The sequence below is a fragment of the Acyrthosiphon pisum genome, chromosome A1 (assembly GCF_005508785.2).
Source record: "Acyrthosiphon pisum isolate AL4f chromosome A1, pea_aphid_22Mar2018_4r6ur, whole genome shotgun sequence".
NCBI lineage: Eukaryota > Metazoa > Arthropoda > Insecta > Hemiptera > Aphididae > Acyrthosiphon > Acyrthosiphon pisum.
This window is the reverse complement of record NC_042494.1, coordinates 19869900-19888968: the sequence shown is the minus strand read 5'-3', so window position 1 is coordinate 19888968 and position 19069 is coordinate 19869900. Positions and strand designations below refer to the sequence as shown.

General features: G+C 27.2%; 1 protein-coding gene across 1 annotated transcript in view; it reads left to right on the top strand.

Annotated features, from left to right (window-relative positions):
• Positions 1 to 10089: 10089 nt before the first annotated feature.
• LOC103309686 (E3 ubiquitin-protein ligase RNF123-like) overlaps positions 10090 to 19069 on the top strand; it is a 10053-nt gene continuing 1073 nt past the window's right edge. Inside the window, exons 1-9 of the mRNA XM_008185763.2 lie at positions 10090 to 10180; positions 10382 to 10475; positions 10560 to 10867; positions 10989 to 11136; positions 12345 to 12594; positions 12657 to 12854; positions 15130 to 15314; positions 18649 to 18848; positions 18923 to 19059. Of these exons, the coding sequence (XP_008183985.1) occupies positions 10147 to 10180; positions 10382 to 10475; positions 10560 to 10867; positions 10989 to 11136; positions 12345 to 12594; positions 12657 to 12854; positions 15130 to 15314; positions 18649 to 18848; positions 18923 to 19059 (1554 nt within the window). The 5' untranslated portion in view covers positions 10090 to 10146. The remainder of the gene's footprint in view (positions 10181 to 10381; positions 10476 to 10559; positions 10868 to 10988; positions 11137 to 12344; positions 12595 to 12656; positions 12855 to 15129; positions 15315 to 18648; positions 18849 to 18922; positions 19060 to 19069) is intronic.

Below are 19069 nucleotides of genomic sequence, written 5' to 3'. Positions count from 1 at the left end.
AACAACAGAGACCTCAAATTTATTAATTGGTTTTGTGTTAATTAAGATAAAAATTTAACGTTTATATATAGCTTATTTACCATTCATTAACCGTCTCTTACAAATTCAAAATAGAATTAATGATATTTACAAGATGCATAAGCTTTAATCTTAAAATTCACAATTTCTCCACAAATATATTATTTACATTTTATTATTTTACTGCAGGTTTACCGTAGTAACCGTAGTCTAGTACCGTAGTCTTGCTTTATAATTTATTATAGGTATTATTTTGTTTGTGATACTCGTTTATTTCAGTTGTGTCAACGTCTTATGTGTTAAAGGCGAGGTTAAAGGTTATTATTTTGTTTGTCGTTAGTAATTCATAATAATTTAAATAGTAAAAATGTCAATAAAACCGAGAAGTGATTTTCAAATATTTTTAATCGGATCTCAAATTACACAAATTCTGGGCTCAAAACTTTCATCCAATGGGCAAGTACTTTCTGTATTTTTCTACAATATGAGAACCGTTAATCTTACTACTAGGGAAAGTGCGGCATTAGCTGTACAAGAGTGTTGCATATTTTGGGAAAAAGCCCAGATTCCTATTCAAGCTATTCATCATTGCATAACTAAATTAATTAACTTTTATGACGAATGGCGTAATCTCCAGAAAAATGTTCAAAAAGTTGGTGAATCTTATCGGTTAAGAGAAAATTATTTAAAAAAAAATTAGATTTGTTATTTGATAATGCTCATTCTGATTAAAATTAATTAAAATTGAAGTTGATAAAAAGTTTCTAATAAACCAGCGTTTACCTGGACGTACTGGTTGCCTCGGAGGTATAGATATTAAAGGAGCAATAAAAGCAAATATTCACATTCAACGAAAAGAAAAGAAATGTATATTTAAAATTGTGCTTCAACTTCGACATTACTTGATAATTGATTTGAGCAAAATTTAGAAACTGATAGTCTAGAGAGTAGCGATATATCGGAATTTGAGACCAGCATTAATTCTTTACAGTTAATAGAAATACCAACTAAAAAAAAGAAATGCCGGGGGAAAAATAAATTTTATAACATCAAAACTGGCCGGAGCGTTAGATAGATGTCAATTAAGTATTCGAGATTCTGTATATTATGTTCTTTAGAAGCTTTACATTGTAATATAGACTACGTAATAAAATCGAAAAACTATCTTCGATTGTAAAAAAAGTAGGTACACTTCAACAACAGCATAATGTATAATTAAAATTATGGTGCCTATATTTTTTAATTTATATTATTTATTTTATCAATTTTACTCAATATTGTAATTTTTTTTTATTATTATTATTAAAAATATTTTTAATTACAATCTATACAACATTTCTGTACAGTAAGTAATTTTGATATAAGATATTTACATAGCGAGACTGACAGATAAGGGAGGGCACTCAGTAGTTCTGCCTGAGTAATATATTGAACCTACGGTAAAATAATAAAATGTAAATAATATATTTGTGGAGGAATTGTGAATTTTAAGATTAAAGCTTATGCATCTTGAAAATAAATAGAATTATCAAAAAATGTTAAATTATAAAATATATTGGAAATTTAATTTACTTGAAAAAACATATTATGAAAATATATGATTTTCATAACAGTTTACGAAATATTTACGGAAATACCAAAAATGTCTAGAATTATTTAAAAATGTATTAAGCTCAAACTTCAACTTCAAGTCGGCACGAGTTAACTTTATTTGATTGACCTAAAATTTCTTGCAGTTTATTTTTATATGTATACACACCGATTTAGGGTGTGAAACCAATAATATTTTGAAATTGAAAATTGAGGAACACCCTAATGATTATACATATATAATCAGGAGCGGACTGAGGCCCGGGTGGGTATAAGGCGAGGTATAAGGTTTGCAAACTAGCAAATAAGTGGCTCATGTTATAATAATTATTAATTATATTATAAAATTAATATACAATTTGTTTGATTTAATATTATTTATATTAATTGTTAACTTATTAGTGGAGGTCACAGACTCACAGTCATAATGTTTACTTACAGATTTTGATAAAGGATGCATTTAATTAAAATATTGAATATTATTTTCTTGGTGCAATAATAATAATACGATTATTTTTACAATGATAACATTTTCTTTAAAATCTACTATTTTAGTAAGGTGCCAAACATTATACAATATTAACTAGAAAGCGGCTTTTTATGCACTAAAAAATGTCATAATATGTAAGAAAAAATTACTTTAAATGGTTTATTTGGCGAACAATTTGCAATTTAATAGTTTATATATTTATGACTTGAAAATTATTTAAAATAAATTGCACAACTTTTTGTATAATTTAATATTATTTGTATTAATTGTTAAGTAATAAGAGGATATCAAAGACTCACAGCCATAAAGTTTACCTACAAATTTTGATAAGGATGCATTTAATTAAAATATTGAATATTTTTTTCTTGGTGCAATAATAATAATATGATTATTTTTAAAAATGCTATCCTTTTCTTTAAAATCTGCTATTTTAGTAATATGTCCAACATTGTTCAATAATAACTAAATCGCAGATTTTTATGTACTATAAGTGAAATATTTTAACATTAAGTTTGAGCTTAATACATTTTTAAATAATTCTCGAATAATTCTAGACATTTTTGGTAAATATTTCGTAACCGTTATGAAAATCGTATTTTTTTCATAATATGTTTTTTCAAGTAAATTTAATTTCCAATATATTTAATAATTTAACATTTTTTGATGATTCTATTTATTTTCAAGATGCATAAGCTTTAATCTTAAAATTCACAATTTCTCCACAAATATATTATTTAAATTTTATTATTGTGCATATATATATTATAATAATTACTAGTACTGATAGAATTAAAATATAAAAAATTTGTTTTGTTTCCATTTGTCAGTATAAAAAATTAAGTAGGTACCTAGTACAAAGTTCTTATAATAATTGTATGTGACGTTACAATTTAAAAGTATTTAAATACAAGATAACCACAGATATATAAAAATACTAGATATTCGACTTCGGTATTATTATTACTACTATTATTATTATATTAATAAAATGGCCTCCATCGTTATCTAAGACGTGAATATTAATATGTAATAATATGTTGTAGAGTATTGATAAGTTACAATGTTACATGTTGTTAAATGTAGGTATATATTTAATAGTGATATATACAAAATTGAATCTTATCACCTACTGTATCAGTTTAATTTGTAAACAGTCACCTCTTAGATTGGTGGCCACTTTGTTGGAGCCAATATTTTATACGTATGGACTATAGCAGTCAGCCGAGCAATCAGCCATCTAGTATTTTTATATAACTGTGATAATAACCGACAAGTGCCCAATTGTATTTTAAATACTTTTTAAATTAATATATTTGTATGTGTTTAAATACAATTGTACAAGTATTTTTTACAAGACTGATATTTTGTTCTAGTTTATTGCTGTTTGTAAAGTAGGAGGTATCAAAACGGACGACGTAACAAATATAACTTTAAGAAAACTTTTCACTGAAAAATTTGCTGTATCATATAATTGGACTGGAGAAAAAGGGAAAAAAACCATTATCAAGTGTATTCTTGGCCAAGATAATTATTGGTACCTAATATAGTTTTATTGATGCTTAATTGTTTTTATGGTTTATATAGTTTAATATATTCTTCGATATATTCATTCAATTATTCTTTTATAGATGCTGTGTTCAGAAACGCTTAAGATTCAAAAGAGTCTAATGTTATTGCATGTATTAAGACCTGGATGAGACATGCAGAAGCTAGATGTAAAAACAAGTATAAACAGTTTATATCCGATATTATGATGAATATTTTCAGGGTAATTACTTAAATATTTTCATAACTATTTCAGATAACCTAAACAGTTTTATTTAGGAGCGTATTACCTAGACAATTAATCACACTTTTATAATTTATAATTATTTAATTATTTGTCTTGTAAGTACATATAAATTATATAAAAAAATTGTTTTTAAATAATTTAAGACGATGTTATTAATGTTATAATAAACTAGGTAACTACATTTTTTTTTTTTTGTAATAACTTAAAGAAAAAATTTCAAGACAATTATTAAATATAAGCACTGAAATATTTAAACAATGCATTTTGGTTATATTATATTATATTTATTTGTGTGATTTCTTTTAAATTTTATATGTATTGATAGTTTCAAACTGATGTTGGTAATTTCAAATACTGAATATTAGATATTGTTTTTTTATAATAGTAATAGTAAATGTTCAAAAACATTATATTTATGTATGAGAAAATACGATATAAAAATTAATTAATTTATATGTTAAATTTGTTGTTATTTATAAAAATAGTAATTTAATACAACTTGTTTGTTATATCAAAAAAAAAAATATCTCAAGATAGGTAATCTAATATTATTATTTTTTTTTTTGTATGTATAGTTATACTTTTAATTGTATAATAATATGCAGGGTTGGAACGTATAATACAGTACAGTATAAAATACTTATTATACTGTACATATAAAACGTACAGTATAAAAAAACTTAGTTTTAAACGTTTTATACTGTATAAGTCTTTTTTTTGCTAGATTGAACAGCTCTTATCAAGTTATAAATGTATAATAATAAATAATAATATTGTCATATTTTGTGATCATTTTTTTAATTTTTTTATATTAATTACTAAGTACCATTTAGTTCATCTTTATTCTGTCTTAATAAACTACCTACATTAATATTAATAATTATTATTTTATAATAAAAAAAAGACATTTATGATAATTAAATAATTTGTTATAGGTATGTATTTAATAAAAATATATATTTTTTTGTTATAATTTAAAATTACAAAAAAAGAAATTTGTATTGTTTTTAATTGTATTCTAGATTTAAGAAAATTAAGTATTTCTTAGTCGTTATTTAGTTTTATACGTTTTATTCGTTTTATAAGTTTCATACGTAGGGTATTATACATGTAACGTATAAAACATTTTATACGCGTATATTACCAACCCTGATAATATTTGATTGTATAAAAACAATAACTACCTAATATTCAGTCTTTGAATTAAACATTATCATAATATTATAAAATAAACACAATCATTATATTATTTTATATATTATATAGAAAGAATATGGTAGGTATAAAAAATAAATAAATAGTATGTTAAATTTGTGTTTATTCACTAAACAGTTATTTTAATTTCTAAAAGTATATAGAGTTAGCATTTTTAACAGGCAACAAAATGCACCATATCAGCTATACTCTATTCTCTCTAAGTTGACACAATTTTTTTTTGAGCACGCAGAGTATGGTGAAAACTTTGTGACAATATAGTTCACTGTAGTTCTACAGTTTCACGTCGCGAAACACCATGGTGTATTCTTAGTGAACTATATTTTCACAACATATTCACCATACAATGCATGCCCAAAAAAAAAAGTGGGTCCACTAATGGGGGAGAGTGTAGTATTATATAATTTCTTATAAAATAAAATGACTGAAGAGTAAACAATCAATGTTCCTTGTTTAATATATTCTGTTCTGTGATATTACATATTTACATATTATATTACCTATATTATGTACCTACCTATTTTGTTTTATTATTTTATATCCTGTGTTTTAGAAGTATAATATTTATGACTTTATTATAAATACCTAATTATATTATTTAGGTATCATCACTAAATTTAATGTATGATTGTGATTTAATTTAATATTATTTACCCAATGAATTTATATGTATAATGTGCTGTTATTTAATAATATTAATAAATGTTGTTTTCCTAACACTTAACACATAATTGAAAATTATTTTCATTTTGTGACTTTTCAGTAATCACAAACAAATAATAATTTATTTTCGAAGTAGATTTATATTTTCCATAAGTTATTTTAACGAGTTCAAAAATAACACGTAAAATGTCTATCTATTTAATATTTCGTATAGGATAGGTTAATGGTTAGGCTTGTGTCTTACTTGTCTAATGTCTATGCCGCATACGACCATAACTTGGAGTATTGCTTCTCTGCTGTTTGAAATGTTTGTATCCGCGACCCGCTCGCAAACCATATCGCGTCGACGAAGAGAAAAATATATACAGTATGATATTTTTTTTTCATTATAACGGAAATTTCATTGTAACAAAGGTAAGGTAAGGTCGGTAGGGGACTTCTATGACTTTCGTTAAAACGGGATTTTTTGTTGTATCGGTATTCGTTGTAACGGGAACTTACTGTAATATACACAAGGCCGTAGGCGCAAATAGGGGGAGCTTTAGGGGCTAAGCCCCCCCCCAAATATGTCCATAGCCCTCCCAAACATTTCCCACACTTTGTTTTAAGCTTATTCAAAATTACCAAGGTAAGGCTTTAGCCCCCTCAAATCTCAAACGCTATTTGCGCCTATGCACAAGGCCCGACGAACTTTATATAGATACAATCGTATCGCACTCGCGCGCGATTAATATGCGTCCACGTCAACAATAATTTTGTACGTTGTGCGTACAATCATAGAATAGATGAAATCTTTACTTATTAAAATTTCATCCGTTCTGTGGCACCTACAATTTTCCACACACACGATCCGTTGGCGGCCCACGCGCACTCGGTATAACAACAATAATGATTGATGGCCGTATTCACAGCCGATGCTCATAAGAAAAAGTATCACTATACTTTTGACTCGAATGACTTTGAAAAAGTATTTTTTAAGGTCGGTCGAGACCTTCCAACCATTGCTTTTAATTATAATCACACATTTTTATTTATCAAAATTAGCAATACTTAAGCGTCGGATAGGTACGGCCCTGAGCATTTAACCGTCCAAGAACTGCACTCGGCCGCGTTACACGAAATTCAGTAAACGTACCAAGCCACCGATGGCACATGCGAATATTACCTGTATTATATCGTGTAAAACTATTGCGAACGAAACAAGTAACAACGGCGACGGACGCGAAACGACCGCGACTCGTTAATCACTGAAATAAACTGAAAACGTCCCGCGGGCCGCCGCTGTAGTATTCGCCACAGCCGAACGCAAATACTCGGAATAGCCGGTTATCGTGTGCGGCGGCGGTAGTGGGATTCAACTATAATTATAGCAATAATATTTCTAGAATGTTCGTTCGCCTTCGCCTTATCGCTATCGTATTGCGACGAATAATTATTAATATAAATACAATTATAGGTAACCTAGTACAATATTGTGTCGTATTATTTTTATTGCCGCCGGAGTCGGCACCTGACAACAGTAAAATAATATGAGTAATGTGTTCCAAACAATAGTCTTGGTTTCCTACAATCACAGAAACCAATGTTGGTGGTTAATAAGTGTTGGTTAATGGTTAATAATTCGTGCGCGGGATCCACAAATCACAATACTTCGTATCGCACTAAAATAATATTATAATAATAATTACCGACCGGTATGAATGTGTATGTGTGCGTGAGAAATCCCGGAAAAAAAGAACAATTTTTGAATTTTTTAAAGATGTTAAGAAAGTACCAGTGGCGCAACTAGGGCTGAAATGTTGGGGGGACTGTAGCCCCCAACTGATATTACATGAAAAGTAACCCGTGGGGGCGATGCCCCCCACACCCGCATATATGTTCACTTAAAAATATAAAGAATCGGAACGATTCTGTTTTGGCAACTTTTCGATTTTTAATATTTTTTTTTCCAAACTTTTCGTTTTAGGATTGTAAAAAAAAAGTCCGGAAAAACTTCGTTTTGAAGTTATTGATGAAAAACTTCAAAAGCTTCATTTTTTGCATATATATCTAATGCGAATTAAAAAAAAAAAAAAATACTTAGAATTGAATATCATTCGGACAAAAAAATCGAAAATATCCCCCGATTTGTTAATCGTATGTAAAACCACCTTTATTTGGCAGGCCTCGGAATTAAACAAAGTATTGTTAAAAAGCACATAATCTGCTAGCGTTGCCACTCGTTCGGCACGTGCGCTGTGCTCGGACAAAAAAATCGAAAAAAACACCAAACTCGAGTTCCTCCGCGCAGCATTAAAGTAGTGTTGCGCACATGCGTATAAACGTAAAATAGCAAACTTTGGATGGCTTAAACTTCCAAAATAATGGTCTGTATAAAATGTCCAATGTCCATTGTCCACACATCTTTGCTTATACATATTATATAATTAAACCACCTGAACTGCATATGATAGTACATTAGTACAATAGTGCATATTATATTTTATAATAATATGCATTTATCCATAAAAATATGATAATATTTAAAAAGTTATCAATGTTGTGTTTTTTTAAAAAAAAAAAAAAGGTCATAGATATCTACAACACAATATTTTATGGACATAATAATATCATATAGGTACCTACTAATCGCAATGATTCATAATAAACAATTACTTATTCATAGTTCATATTATATACTTATTAAAAATTAGATTAAAACTAAACGAATAGATATAGCCAATAATTGATTGAATTAAAAATCATAAGCATATATTTATAATATATTATAATTTATAATCAATAGGTATGTTATATTATTAAATATTTATCATGGTATTAATTATAATTCTATAATACAGTTAAAATAGATTTACCTTTACGGATAACATTGTACCACAATATTTGTTATTATTTTTTATCAGATAGGTACCTACACATAATGTTATTAAGTGAGTACCTAACTTAGATAAGTAGTAGAAAGCCAATGGGATTTTTTATTCCCTCCAAGGATTTGACACTATTACTTTTACCCAACTTATTATTTGTACCTCCATCGTAACATTACTTACGAACATTTTCAAAGCTCAAACCAATTATTTTATTAGTATGACGTTCCTACTATACTAGACATATTGCCATGTCCATACTAATATTAGCTGTCAAAACAGTAAACACCGCAATAAAAATAAGTATAGATCGTGACCCCAGCTGTACCCATCATTATTGATACATAATACTACCTGTATACACGCGTGTTATTATAAATTATGATTATGTTGTATGATAAAAGATAATATCACTAATGTATAATATAATAAATATTTTATATCGATAGTGTCATAGTGGTGTCCATAATAACGTATTATTTAATCTTAAGTTTATCTAAATTCCTTCACGAACCACCTAGAACATTCTACGGCAACACCTACACGTATGATAGATATAGTATATTCAGTGCTCGAATTGGGAAAAATTAAGTAGAGGAGCTCAATCTAACGATTTAAAAACTGCGTTCCAAGGGCGCAATTATTCAACACAGGCCATACAAAAAATAGTAGGGGTACGCAAAAAAAAATAAAAATAGTAGGGGAGCTCCGTCCCCCTGCGCACCCCCCCAATTCGAGCACTGAGTATATTATTATATTGTTATATTATTATACGGAGTAATATATATTTCATTATGTATATATTGCGTTGTAAAAGCTCAAACGATTATAACGAATTCAAGTCAACATGGAGCGCATTGATGCATGGAGTTGAAACAAAATATCAATTTACAAGGTGATTCACCAAGTATGCTTGTTCCCAAATTTTTCCTTTAATAATGAAATTATTCAAATTCTAATTTGTGGAACTTTTAACATACGCTCAATGGCCATATTTTCAAATTGTTAAATTTTTTTGTAGGTATACATAAGGAGTCCTCTGGCGATACAAACCTCTGTTTTTCAAATGAGAACCCCCTTATTTTTACTGTAAATTATTTAGTGGATAATTGTATTGAATGTTATTTATTTCGTATTTTATTTCAGTGTCAGTACTATTACAAAATAAAATTCGAAAAATATACACTTGTACCGTGTACCTAATTATTATGAGAAATACGTTCTATAGATTCTTGTTTAATGTAAACTAATAGTTAATCTGTAATCATAGTTTATGTGTTACAGACACGGTGTGGATCGATTTTTATCGTGGTTACAGATTTAAAACTAATAGAAAAAAACCATAACATATGTATTTTTTTCTGGCCTATTAATTATATAGCAAATATAATATATCGTTCAAATTGTCATGGAATATGAAGTGGTATTATAGTTGTATTGATACAACGTATAATCTATTTTAAACAGTTGTTTTAAATAAATGAATAATAAAAGAATAAAATAAAATACTTATGGAGGACGTACCAAATATTGACCATATAGATGGTAAATCATTGATTTATTCGAATAAGTATCTTATAATTTTGTATCTATTTAAAATATGTTTTGTTTTAAAATATTTTATAATTTTGTTATATTTTAAGCTCGTACAATAGGTAGGTATATCAATACGATGATGGATATAACTATTTGATAACATTTGATTTGTTTAACTTAAATATATTGTTTTTAAATAAATTTTTCTAGTTAACACTGTATCCGAAGAAGTAACTAAAATATTTGGAAAAAACGGTAAAAAAAAATTAAAAACGTTAGTGAAGAATGAAAAAGTTTATTCAAAGTAAAGTGTTAAAAACAATTTTATGGTATTAGATAGGTATATCTTATCTCAACTATAACGGAGTATTTTTATTACAATTATTAGCATTGAGAAGTTGAAAGAAGATATGGAAATATTAGCTGATAAATCAGCATTTGATGAACTGTTAACAGTTGAAAAAGCGTATTTTGAAAATTTCGAATCTTTTAACTCAAACCACCGGAACGGACACATGGTGTTGACGGAATTCAATGCAATGTACTCAAGGAGTAATATGGCGACTATGAAATCCGTCCATAGCATAAACAATGATGATAACGTTTATCAATACGAAGTACAACTTAATTCTAATGGGCCGATGCGTATAGGATGGGCCACTCAAAAGTGTACGTTTACCGACGAACGGGGAGTAGGTATTTAACATAATATTTCAATTACAAAAATATAATCTATATTAAGACAGTGTCAAGCTATATTGGTTTATCGATGATGATTTATTATAATATAATATTTATCTTTTACACATTGTTCTAGGAGAAACAGAAAATTCGTATGGTTTCGATGGTTATCGTTTAGAAAAGTGGAGTATGTCTATTGCGATGATGTACGGTCGAAAATGGAGAGTCGGAAATATAATCGGTTGCACCATTGACTTAAGACACAAGTCTATGGAATTTTTCAAGTAATACTCTTGACATTTTATTATAATATAAATTTAACAGTATAGCTGGTAGCTTAATTAAATAGAAATTCAAATAATAATAAGAGTATGTAAAATATTAATATATATACCAAAATGTGAGTATATCAAATAATAATACTTGGAAAAGCACATAATTCACGTAAAAATTAAAAAAATCATAAAAAAAACCAATGAGAAAATTCGGTTATTCTTACATTTAAGTTTTATTATAGGTAAATTCTGAATCTACTCAAATATTTAATTAGGTAACAAGTAAGTTAGTACAAAATTGCGACTACTGGATGTACATTTTGGTATATATATACGTTAGGTAATAAGACGGAGACGACATATTCTTATGGGTACAACATCCTGCACTTTAGAATAGAAAATTTGTTGATGATTATGCATTACAGATTATTTTTTTTATGTTTAAATGAATTTTTTTATATCAAGTTTAAATCAAAATAGTATTCGAAGTAGACGTTTAAAAATAAACAATTAGTTTTATGCCGATGTAACTCTTGATTTAAGACAATGCTAATAATGTTTGTATACAGCCATACAGGTTTATTTATATTTTAATAGTGATGCATTTTATTCAAACCCTAATTTTTGTAATTTTCAAGTATACTTATATTTCTTCAAGTATACTACAATCTGTTGAAAAATGTACAGTTAACAATTATAATATATTGAAACTGAACTTCTTAAATGGCATAATAATCTAAGAATATGAAAATATACGCTTAAGAACTCAGTTGTTTACGGTATTATACTTTTTTATTTTAGAGCATTTTTGAGCTTCAACATCAAACATGCTTGTAAATTGTTTAATCATTTTAATGTCATAAAAAATCAAAGTTCATACTTCATAGTTCATACACAAATAATACTTATTTACTTTTAAGTTTGATAATAACTCAAACCTCTTTATATTGAAGCTAACAACACAAAATTGGTTCTAATTAACGCAAATTTGTTATATGTCACACACTCGTACACACGTACGTTTATAAAACGGATATAGATGGGTTCGTGATACAATTTTGCCTAAATATATTATCCACGTAACTAGTTTAACATAAATTAGATATAAAGTATTATAAACTGCATCTGTACACTGAATTAAAAAAAAAATGTTCGTAACATTTTGGCCACGTACTAAAAACACACAATATTGCAGTTGTCATTTATATATTTTTTAGTAACGGTCAATCACTTGGTGTAGTATCCGAAGAGTTATCAAACGAAGGTGACTTGACGTATTTTCCTGCATTAACTCTTTCCGAAGAAGAAAATGTGGTTGTTAATTTGGGCGGAAGACCATTTAAATTTCCAGTGTTAAGATCAAAACCTATAATTGATAGTCCGATAGTCCTAATTGACTATTTCAGACGACTTGAGAAAAATATGTTCGCTTTAATCGATAGCCAAATCAGTTTAAATAAAATGAATGTGAGTTCTATACTTTCATATTCGAAATTATTTTTTAAACTCTAGTGATTTTATATTTTCAGACGAAGAATAGTTTAAAACACTACGATAAAATAAAAGTTAATAATGTTATTAAAAATATATTGTTTCGTCAATTTGAACACTTATTGAAGAATCAATTTATTATAGATAGCTGTTTTATATTATTCTTAAGTAATTTGAACAAAAGAAGTCCTCAAAAGCTAATAGTTTTTTTTGAACTTATGTGGGAAATCGTACCTGTAAGTTATATATTTTAACATGGTATATAATAATAGTGTATAAGAATATAATAATTATGTTATACACGTCATAATATTACGCATTTACGTACATTGTATTATAGTCAGTCATGTATTAATCTGAAATATTTGATTGTAATTAGGTACACTTACAACAACTAATATATTATTTTAGATTCCGAGAGGAACATTGGTTGTATTGGTTTGTGAATTTGTGATGTACCTACTGATATGTGTGTTATTTTTTTTTGTCTGTCATCACCTTCTGGGGCAGAAACAATTATTCAATCTTTAAATTTGAGTGTGATTTTTGGTAGCAAATCGTATCTAGTTAGTCACAATTAATAATTTCACTCGATTTAAGCTCAGAGTTTAATTTCATGCGAATTACATTTTGTTTTGAATTGAAATCTGTATTTACACATAGGTAACTTTTCAATTGAAATACAATTATAATAGCTGCAGTATTAAAAATAAAAGGATGGACAAGTGGTTGTCGCTCTGCTGTACAGTAGGTTACAAGTGGGTCACTGTATAATGGATAGTATTAAATTTGAATTCAATGATATAATATCACTGTATAAGAAAAACGATTCTGAGCGGAGACGGTATGTCAGTCTAGGTATAAAACATAATATTATATTATAGTCTATAGTATTTAAAAAAAATTGACCTAAAATAGGTACCTATAATAAATTCCAAATTAATCATATCATAATATCTATTAGGTACTTATAACGCGTTATACATCAACAAAAAACCGTGGTACTATCATAGATATATAATAGTATACTTTAGAAGTTTCAAGTACCCACAAGTAATATTATACAATCACAACAAAATAACTAAAATAGTTATAGCAGGTTTTTTAATATGTAATTTCGTCCAAATTTGAACTTAAAATGACTATAAAAATAAACTGTGCTTATGTATTTTTTAGATTTTTTGGTAACAGAATTAACTACTTACGTGGAATCTTTTTTTAAATTTTCAATTCTTAGATAAAAAAGTTGAACATTTTATACATTTTTAACTACAAAATAATTATTCTAATGGATTGTATTAAATTTGAACTCAGTGATATAATATTATTGTATAAGAAAAACGATTCTGAGCGAAGACGGTCAGTCAACCTACAATATTACTAAGTATATTTGATGATATTATTGTGCAAAAAGTAATTTATATATAACCTACTTACGCAGAACCTTGTTTTAAATTTTTAATCCTTAACTATAAAAGTTGAACGATTTATAATTTTTTAAACTTGATATATTTTATATTGTCATAATTCGAACTTTAAATGCTTATAAAAAAAAATTGTGACTATGGATTTTAATATTTTTCAAATGTCGTTGTAACAATATATTAGGAGCCTTGTATTACATTTTCAAGCTTCTTTATCCAACAAACAACATTTTATTGACATTCATAGAAAAAAAATGAAAAAATTTGAAACTGAAAATGTCCGTACACAGTTCAAAAGAAATGAAAATTTTTTGAAAGTTTAATCATGCATAGAAAATGCTAATATAAAAAAACCGGTGACAATTTCATGTATACGGTCATTTGTTTTAGAGTTACACTTACACCAAAAACGAAAATCGATTTTGTCAAAACTCAAAATTTCGCGTAAAAATTCCCGGTTTTCCTTAATTTTTTTTTTGTTTTTCTCTGCGATATTGAAAACTATTAGGAATTTTTTACTTTTGACCTTCCGAAGTACCAACTATAGATTCACTTTTCTATCAGAAAAGATATTGTTGAAGAAAATCTAAGGATTTTTACTGTCTAAAAAGGTGATGACAGACACAAAAAAAAAATTAAAAAAAAAACACAATTATTATAATTGTACAATCAATACATTCATAACTTTGTTCAGAATCTAAAATAATTGTTCTTAGATGGAATTAGTATGTTATTTTTATTTAATTATGGTTATATTTTTGCTGCTTTCGAAATTAAATAAAATGAATAACAATTTATTTTTTATTATTTTTTCCTATTTAAGGACTCGGAAAAATAATCTCTACCTATAAAATTGTGTCAAAAGTTGTTAGCTATTTAGTTATTTATATATTGATTATTTTGGATTTTCTATTACTTTCAATAAATTCAACGTACCTAATGTTTAATGTTTATATTATAACATTATCATAGAATAGTATGACGTGTTTAATTAATTTATTTTAGTATAATATGGTTAAAGCCTTAAAGGTTTAACTAATTAAAATGTACAGACGTAGAGTAACCATAAAGTTTTCCAATTGCCTAGAAATATAGAATGGTTTCCATCATGAATTATTTAATATTTTGTCTGCTTTGTGAATTTAAATGTACGTGGAGGAATCAGTTTGACGTATCCCATCAATCAACGGTACTCAAACTTTTAACTGCAATTTGTCAAGAAACCAACACTAGAAAAGAGACAATTGTAAATATTTTTTTCGACAAGATTAAGTACGTACTATTATTTTAAATTATATAATATTATATTTTTCACGATTTAAAAGTTGAATGACTCTCAATGAAAAACTACATTAGACAACACATTTAATTATTTTATAAAATTGTGTTTCTCGTTTTTCAAGTAGAATATTATAATTACATAATGTTATGCATAAGTGTTTGTTAATTACTGTACAAAAGAGCCAAGGGAAATAGTTTAATTTAAAATTAATGTATAATGTATATAATATAATATTACAGATTATACAGTGTGTTCACGGAAACAGGGAACACTTTATTACTCATTACCCTGTAAACATTTTTCAATTCTGTTTGTGGGACGTTCAGCAAGACTAATGGATCATAAATTCCTATAACTTAAAATTTTTTTAAATCATGCATTTTGAGCATGCGCAATAAAACTTAATTTTTTTAAAATGGTAACCCTTATATTGAATATTATTTTTGTGTCTTTTTACGACTATGATACAAATTATTATAAAAACATGAACTTTTGGAAAAGACCTATCATTAATCATTCGTTATTAAACTAATCATTGCATGGGTGAGTAATAATGATTGCAATAATGAGCAAGGACTGGCAACAAAGAGAAAGTGTTTGCAATGACGACCTGCAAGGACTTGCGACACTGTAAGAACTTACAACAGCTAGCAAGTACTTGCAACGTCAAGCAATGACTTGCAACAGGGAGCAAGGAAATTTAACCAGGTGCAAGGACTTGCAATGGTGACTTAAGGACTTGAAACAATGATCAAGTACTTGCAATGACAAGCAAGTACTGGAAACAAAGAGGCAGTGCTCGCAATAACGATCAATGACTTGCACAGGAATTAAGAACTTGTAACGATGAGCAAGAATTTGCAACATCGAGCAAGAACTTGCAATAACGAGCAATTAACTACTTGCTAGCTGTCGAAAGTTCTTACACGCTGCTGCAAGTATTGGATCCCTGTTGCAAGTCATTGATTTTCATTGCAAGCACTTGCTCGTTGTTTCAAGTTCTTATTCACCATTGCAAGTTTTTGCACCAGGTTGAATGCCCTTGCTCCCTGTGGCAAGTACAGAATGCATCCTGTTGCAAGTCCTTGCTCGCCCATGCAATTATTGGCTTAATAACAAATGATTACTGATAGGTCTTTTCCAAAAGTTCATGTTTTTATAATAATTTTTATCATGGTAGTAAAAAGGAAACGATACGTACAAATAGTACAATTAAAAAAAAAATTTAATTTAATTTAATAATATTTTTAAAAATTATACCTAGCTCTAATTCCGTCAATTTTGTGTTTAGAATACAAGTTGATCAAAATTACTTGAAAAAATCGATCAACTCAAAAATAATATTCAAAATAGGGGTTACCGTTTAAAAAAATTAAGTTGTATTACTCAGCGCAAAATACACGAGTTAAAAAAATTTAACCTATAGGAATTTATGATCCATTAGTCTAGTTGAATGTCCCACAAACAGAATTGAAAAATATTTACAGGGTAATGAGTGATAAAGTGTTCCCTGTTTTCGTGAACACACTGTATAAGTACATTGTATCATCTTTGCAAACCAGGATTAAGAAATTTTGAGGCCGAGGAGCCAAAATTTTAAATGAGGCCCCTGTACGAAAAAAAAATTAATAATGTATATTAGGTTATATTATATTATTTAATATTAGGTACCCGTTATCATAAATATATATAGGTATTAGGTACATAGCAATAAATAATGTATAATAACTTTATTTATAAATTATAATTTACAAGCTTTTTTCCTCGCTAAATAATCATTGATTTTTTTTTAGGTGCTTTATGCAGTGTTATTATAGCCTATAATGAAAAAAATAATCGACGAATCTGAGGCCCCTAAATAAATTCTAACTATCGAGGACTGGGGGCCATGGTACCCCTGGACCTCTCTTAATCCGAGCTTGCATCTTTGGTAGTTAGTGTTTAATTTAGGTATTAATTATAGTGAACATGTGACTGATAATAATATATTCTACTAGAAATTTAATTTATTTTTAGCACGATTTTAGATTTATCAACATATACATTTATTTTATTAACATAAATTATTGTAACTAAGTGTAGGGATTTTTGGTATTGTACCGATTTTAATAATATGCTGTTGCTTTGGTGCTGAACATAAAGTAATGTCTTGACAGTTCGTAGTTATTATTGTTCTATATATAATAATAGATATTACTATTGTCTATATTTACTTGTCAATAATGTTGATGAAAATATGAAAATATTTTAAGATTAAAATATGCCTTTTGCTGACTTCTAATCTATTCTTTATTTATCATCAAATAGTAGATCTTCGTTCTGAATGAAGAGAATTTTTTTGTCCCATTAAGTTACAATATATAGGTAAATTAAGTACAATATGTTTAAATCAAATAATTGTACCCACGTATTGTACCGTTTCAATATTTATAATGTTCGACTCACGGCGTTTGATAACACAATAGTTAATAAGTAATAATCAATTTTATATTTATCACTTTGTGATAGGTAGGTATATTTGTAATTATTAAGATCTCTGTTAATTTAAAATTATTCTCATAAAAAATGTACCTACGAAATTGTATAGGTGTTTTATTCGTATTCCAATAAGAATACAAACCCTTTTCGTATAGTATTGTTCAATTAATATTAATATTAGTAAGGCACAACCACTATCGTAAATAGTTAATTTGGACTTTTGAAGATTGGATAATTATATTGAATGATACTAAATCTAGTGAAATTTAATAAAATTCCGATTAATAATATCTACGATAGTAAATAATAATAATAATATTTACCCTCCAATAAATCATATTTTCTTGCGTAAAACTTTGAAATCTTCTACTAAATAAAACTCTGGAGCTCACCACTGTGTCCGTTTGATCATTGTCGTTTAGTAAGGTTTTAAGAAATATTATTTGAAGTTTTTCTAATTCTGTTTGATAAAAATATTATTTAAATGTAATAAATATGGGTTTTGAATAAGTATTTATATAATATATATATTACGATTCAATATTTTTTTTTCACTCGCTTCGTTGTAAGACGTTTTACATTTCCAATAATCTTGAGGGAATTTTTTTACTAATTTGTATGCATTTGAAAAACCTGGACATATTATTATGGGGCAAAAATACAAAATGTCCATTTTATTAAAATATTATATAACTATACATATTATAGGCATTACTGGTATTAGATTCATAAAGGTGTTAATGTACCTATTACAATAGTTCAGCAAATAATATTTTTCTCAAAATTGTGTAATACTGTAATAGTAATTGTATACAATATGCATTAAAAAAATAATTCATTTTATAGATTTGCTCACTTCTTGCATATTATATCTCCATCCGATGAAATGCTCGAAAAAATGATACCACGTGTATATTGGAGTATAGAAAATGTGGATTTGGCGGAAGATATGCAAAACAAATTGGTAAAAAATTTTCCTCAAGATTATAGGAAATGTAAAGCGTCTTACAACGAAGCGAATGAAAAAATAAAAAAAATATTGAATCGTAATATATATATTATATAAATACTTATTCACAACCTGTACTTATTACATTTAAATAATATTTTTATCAAACAGAATTAGAAAAACTTCAAATAATATTTCTTAAAACCTTACTAAACGACAATGATCAAACAGACACAGTGGTGAGCTCCAGAGTTTTATTTAGTAGAAGATTTCAAAGTTTTACCCAAGAAAATATGATTTATTGGAGGGTAAATATTA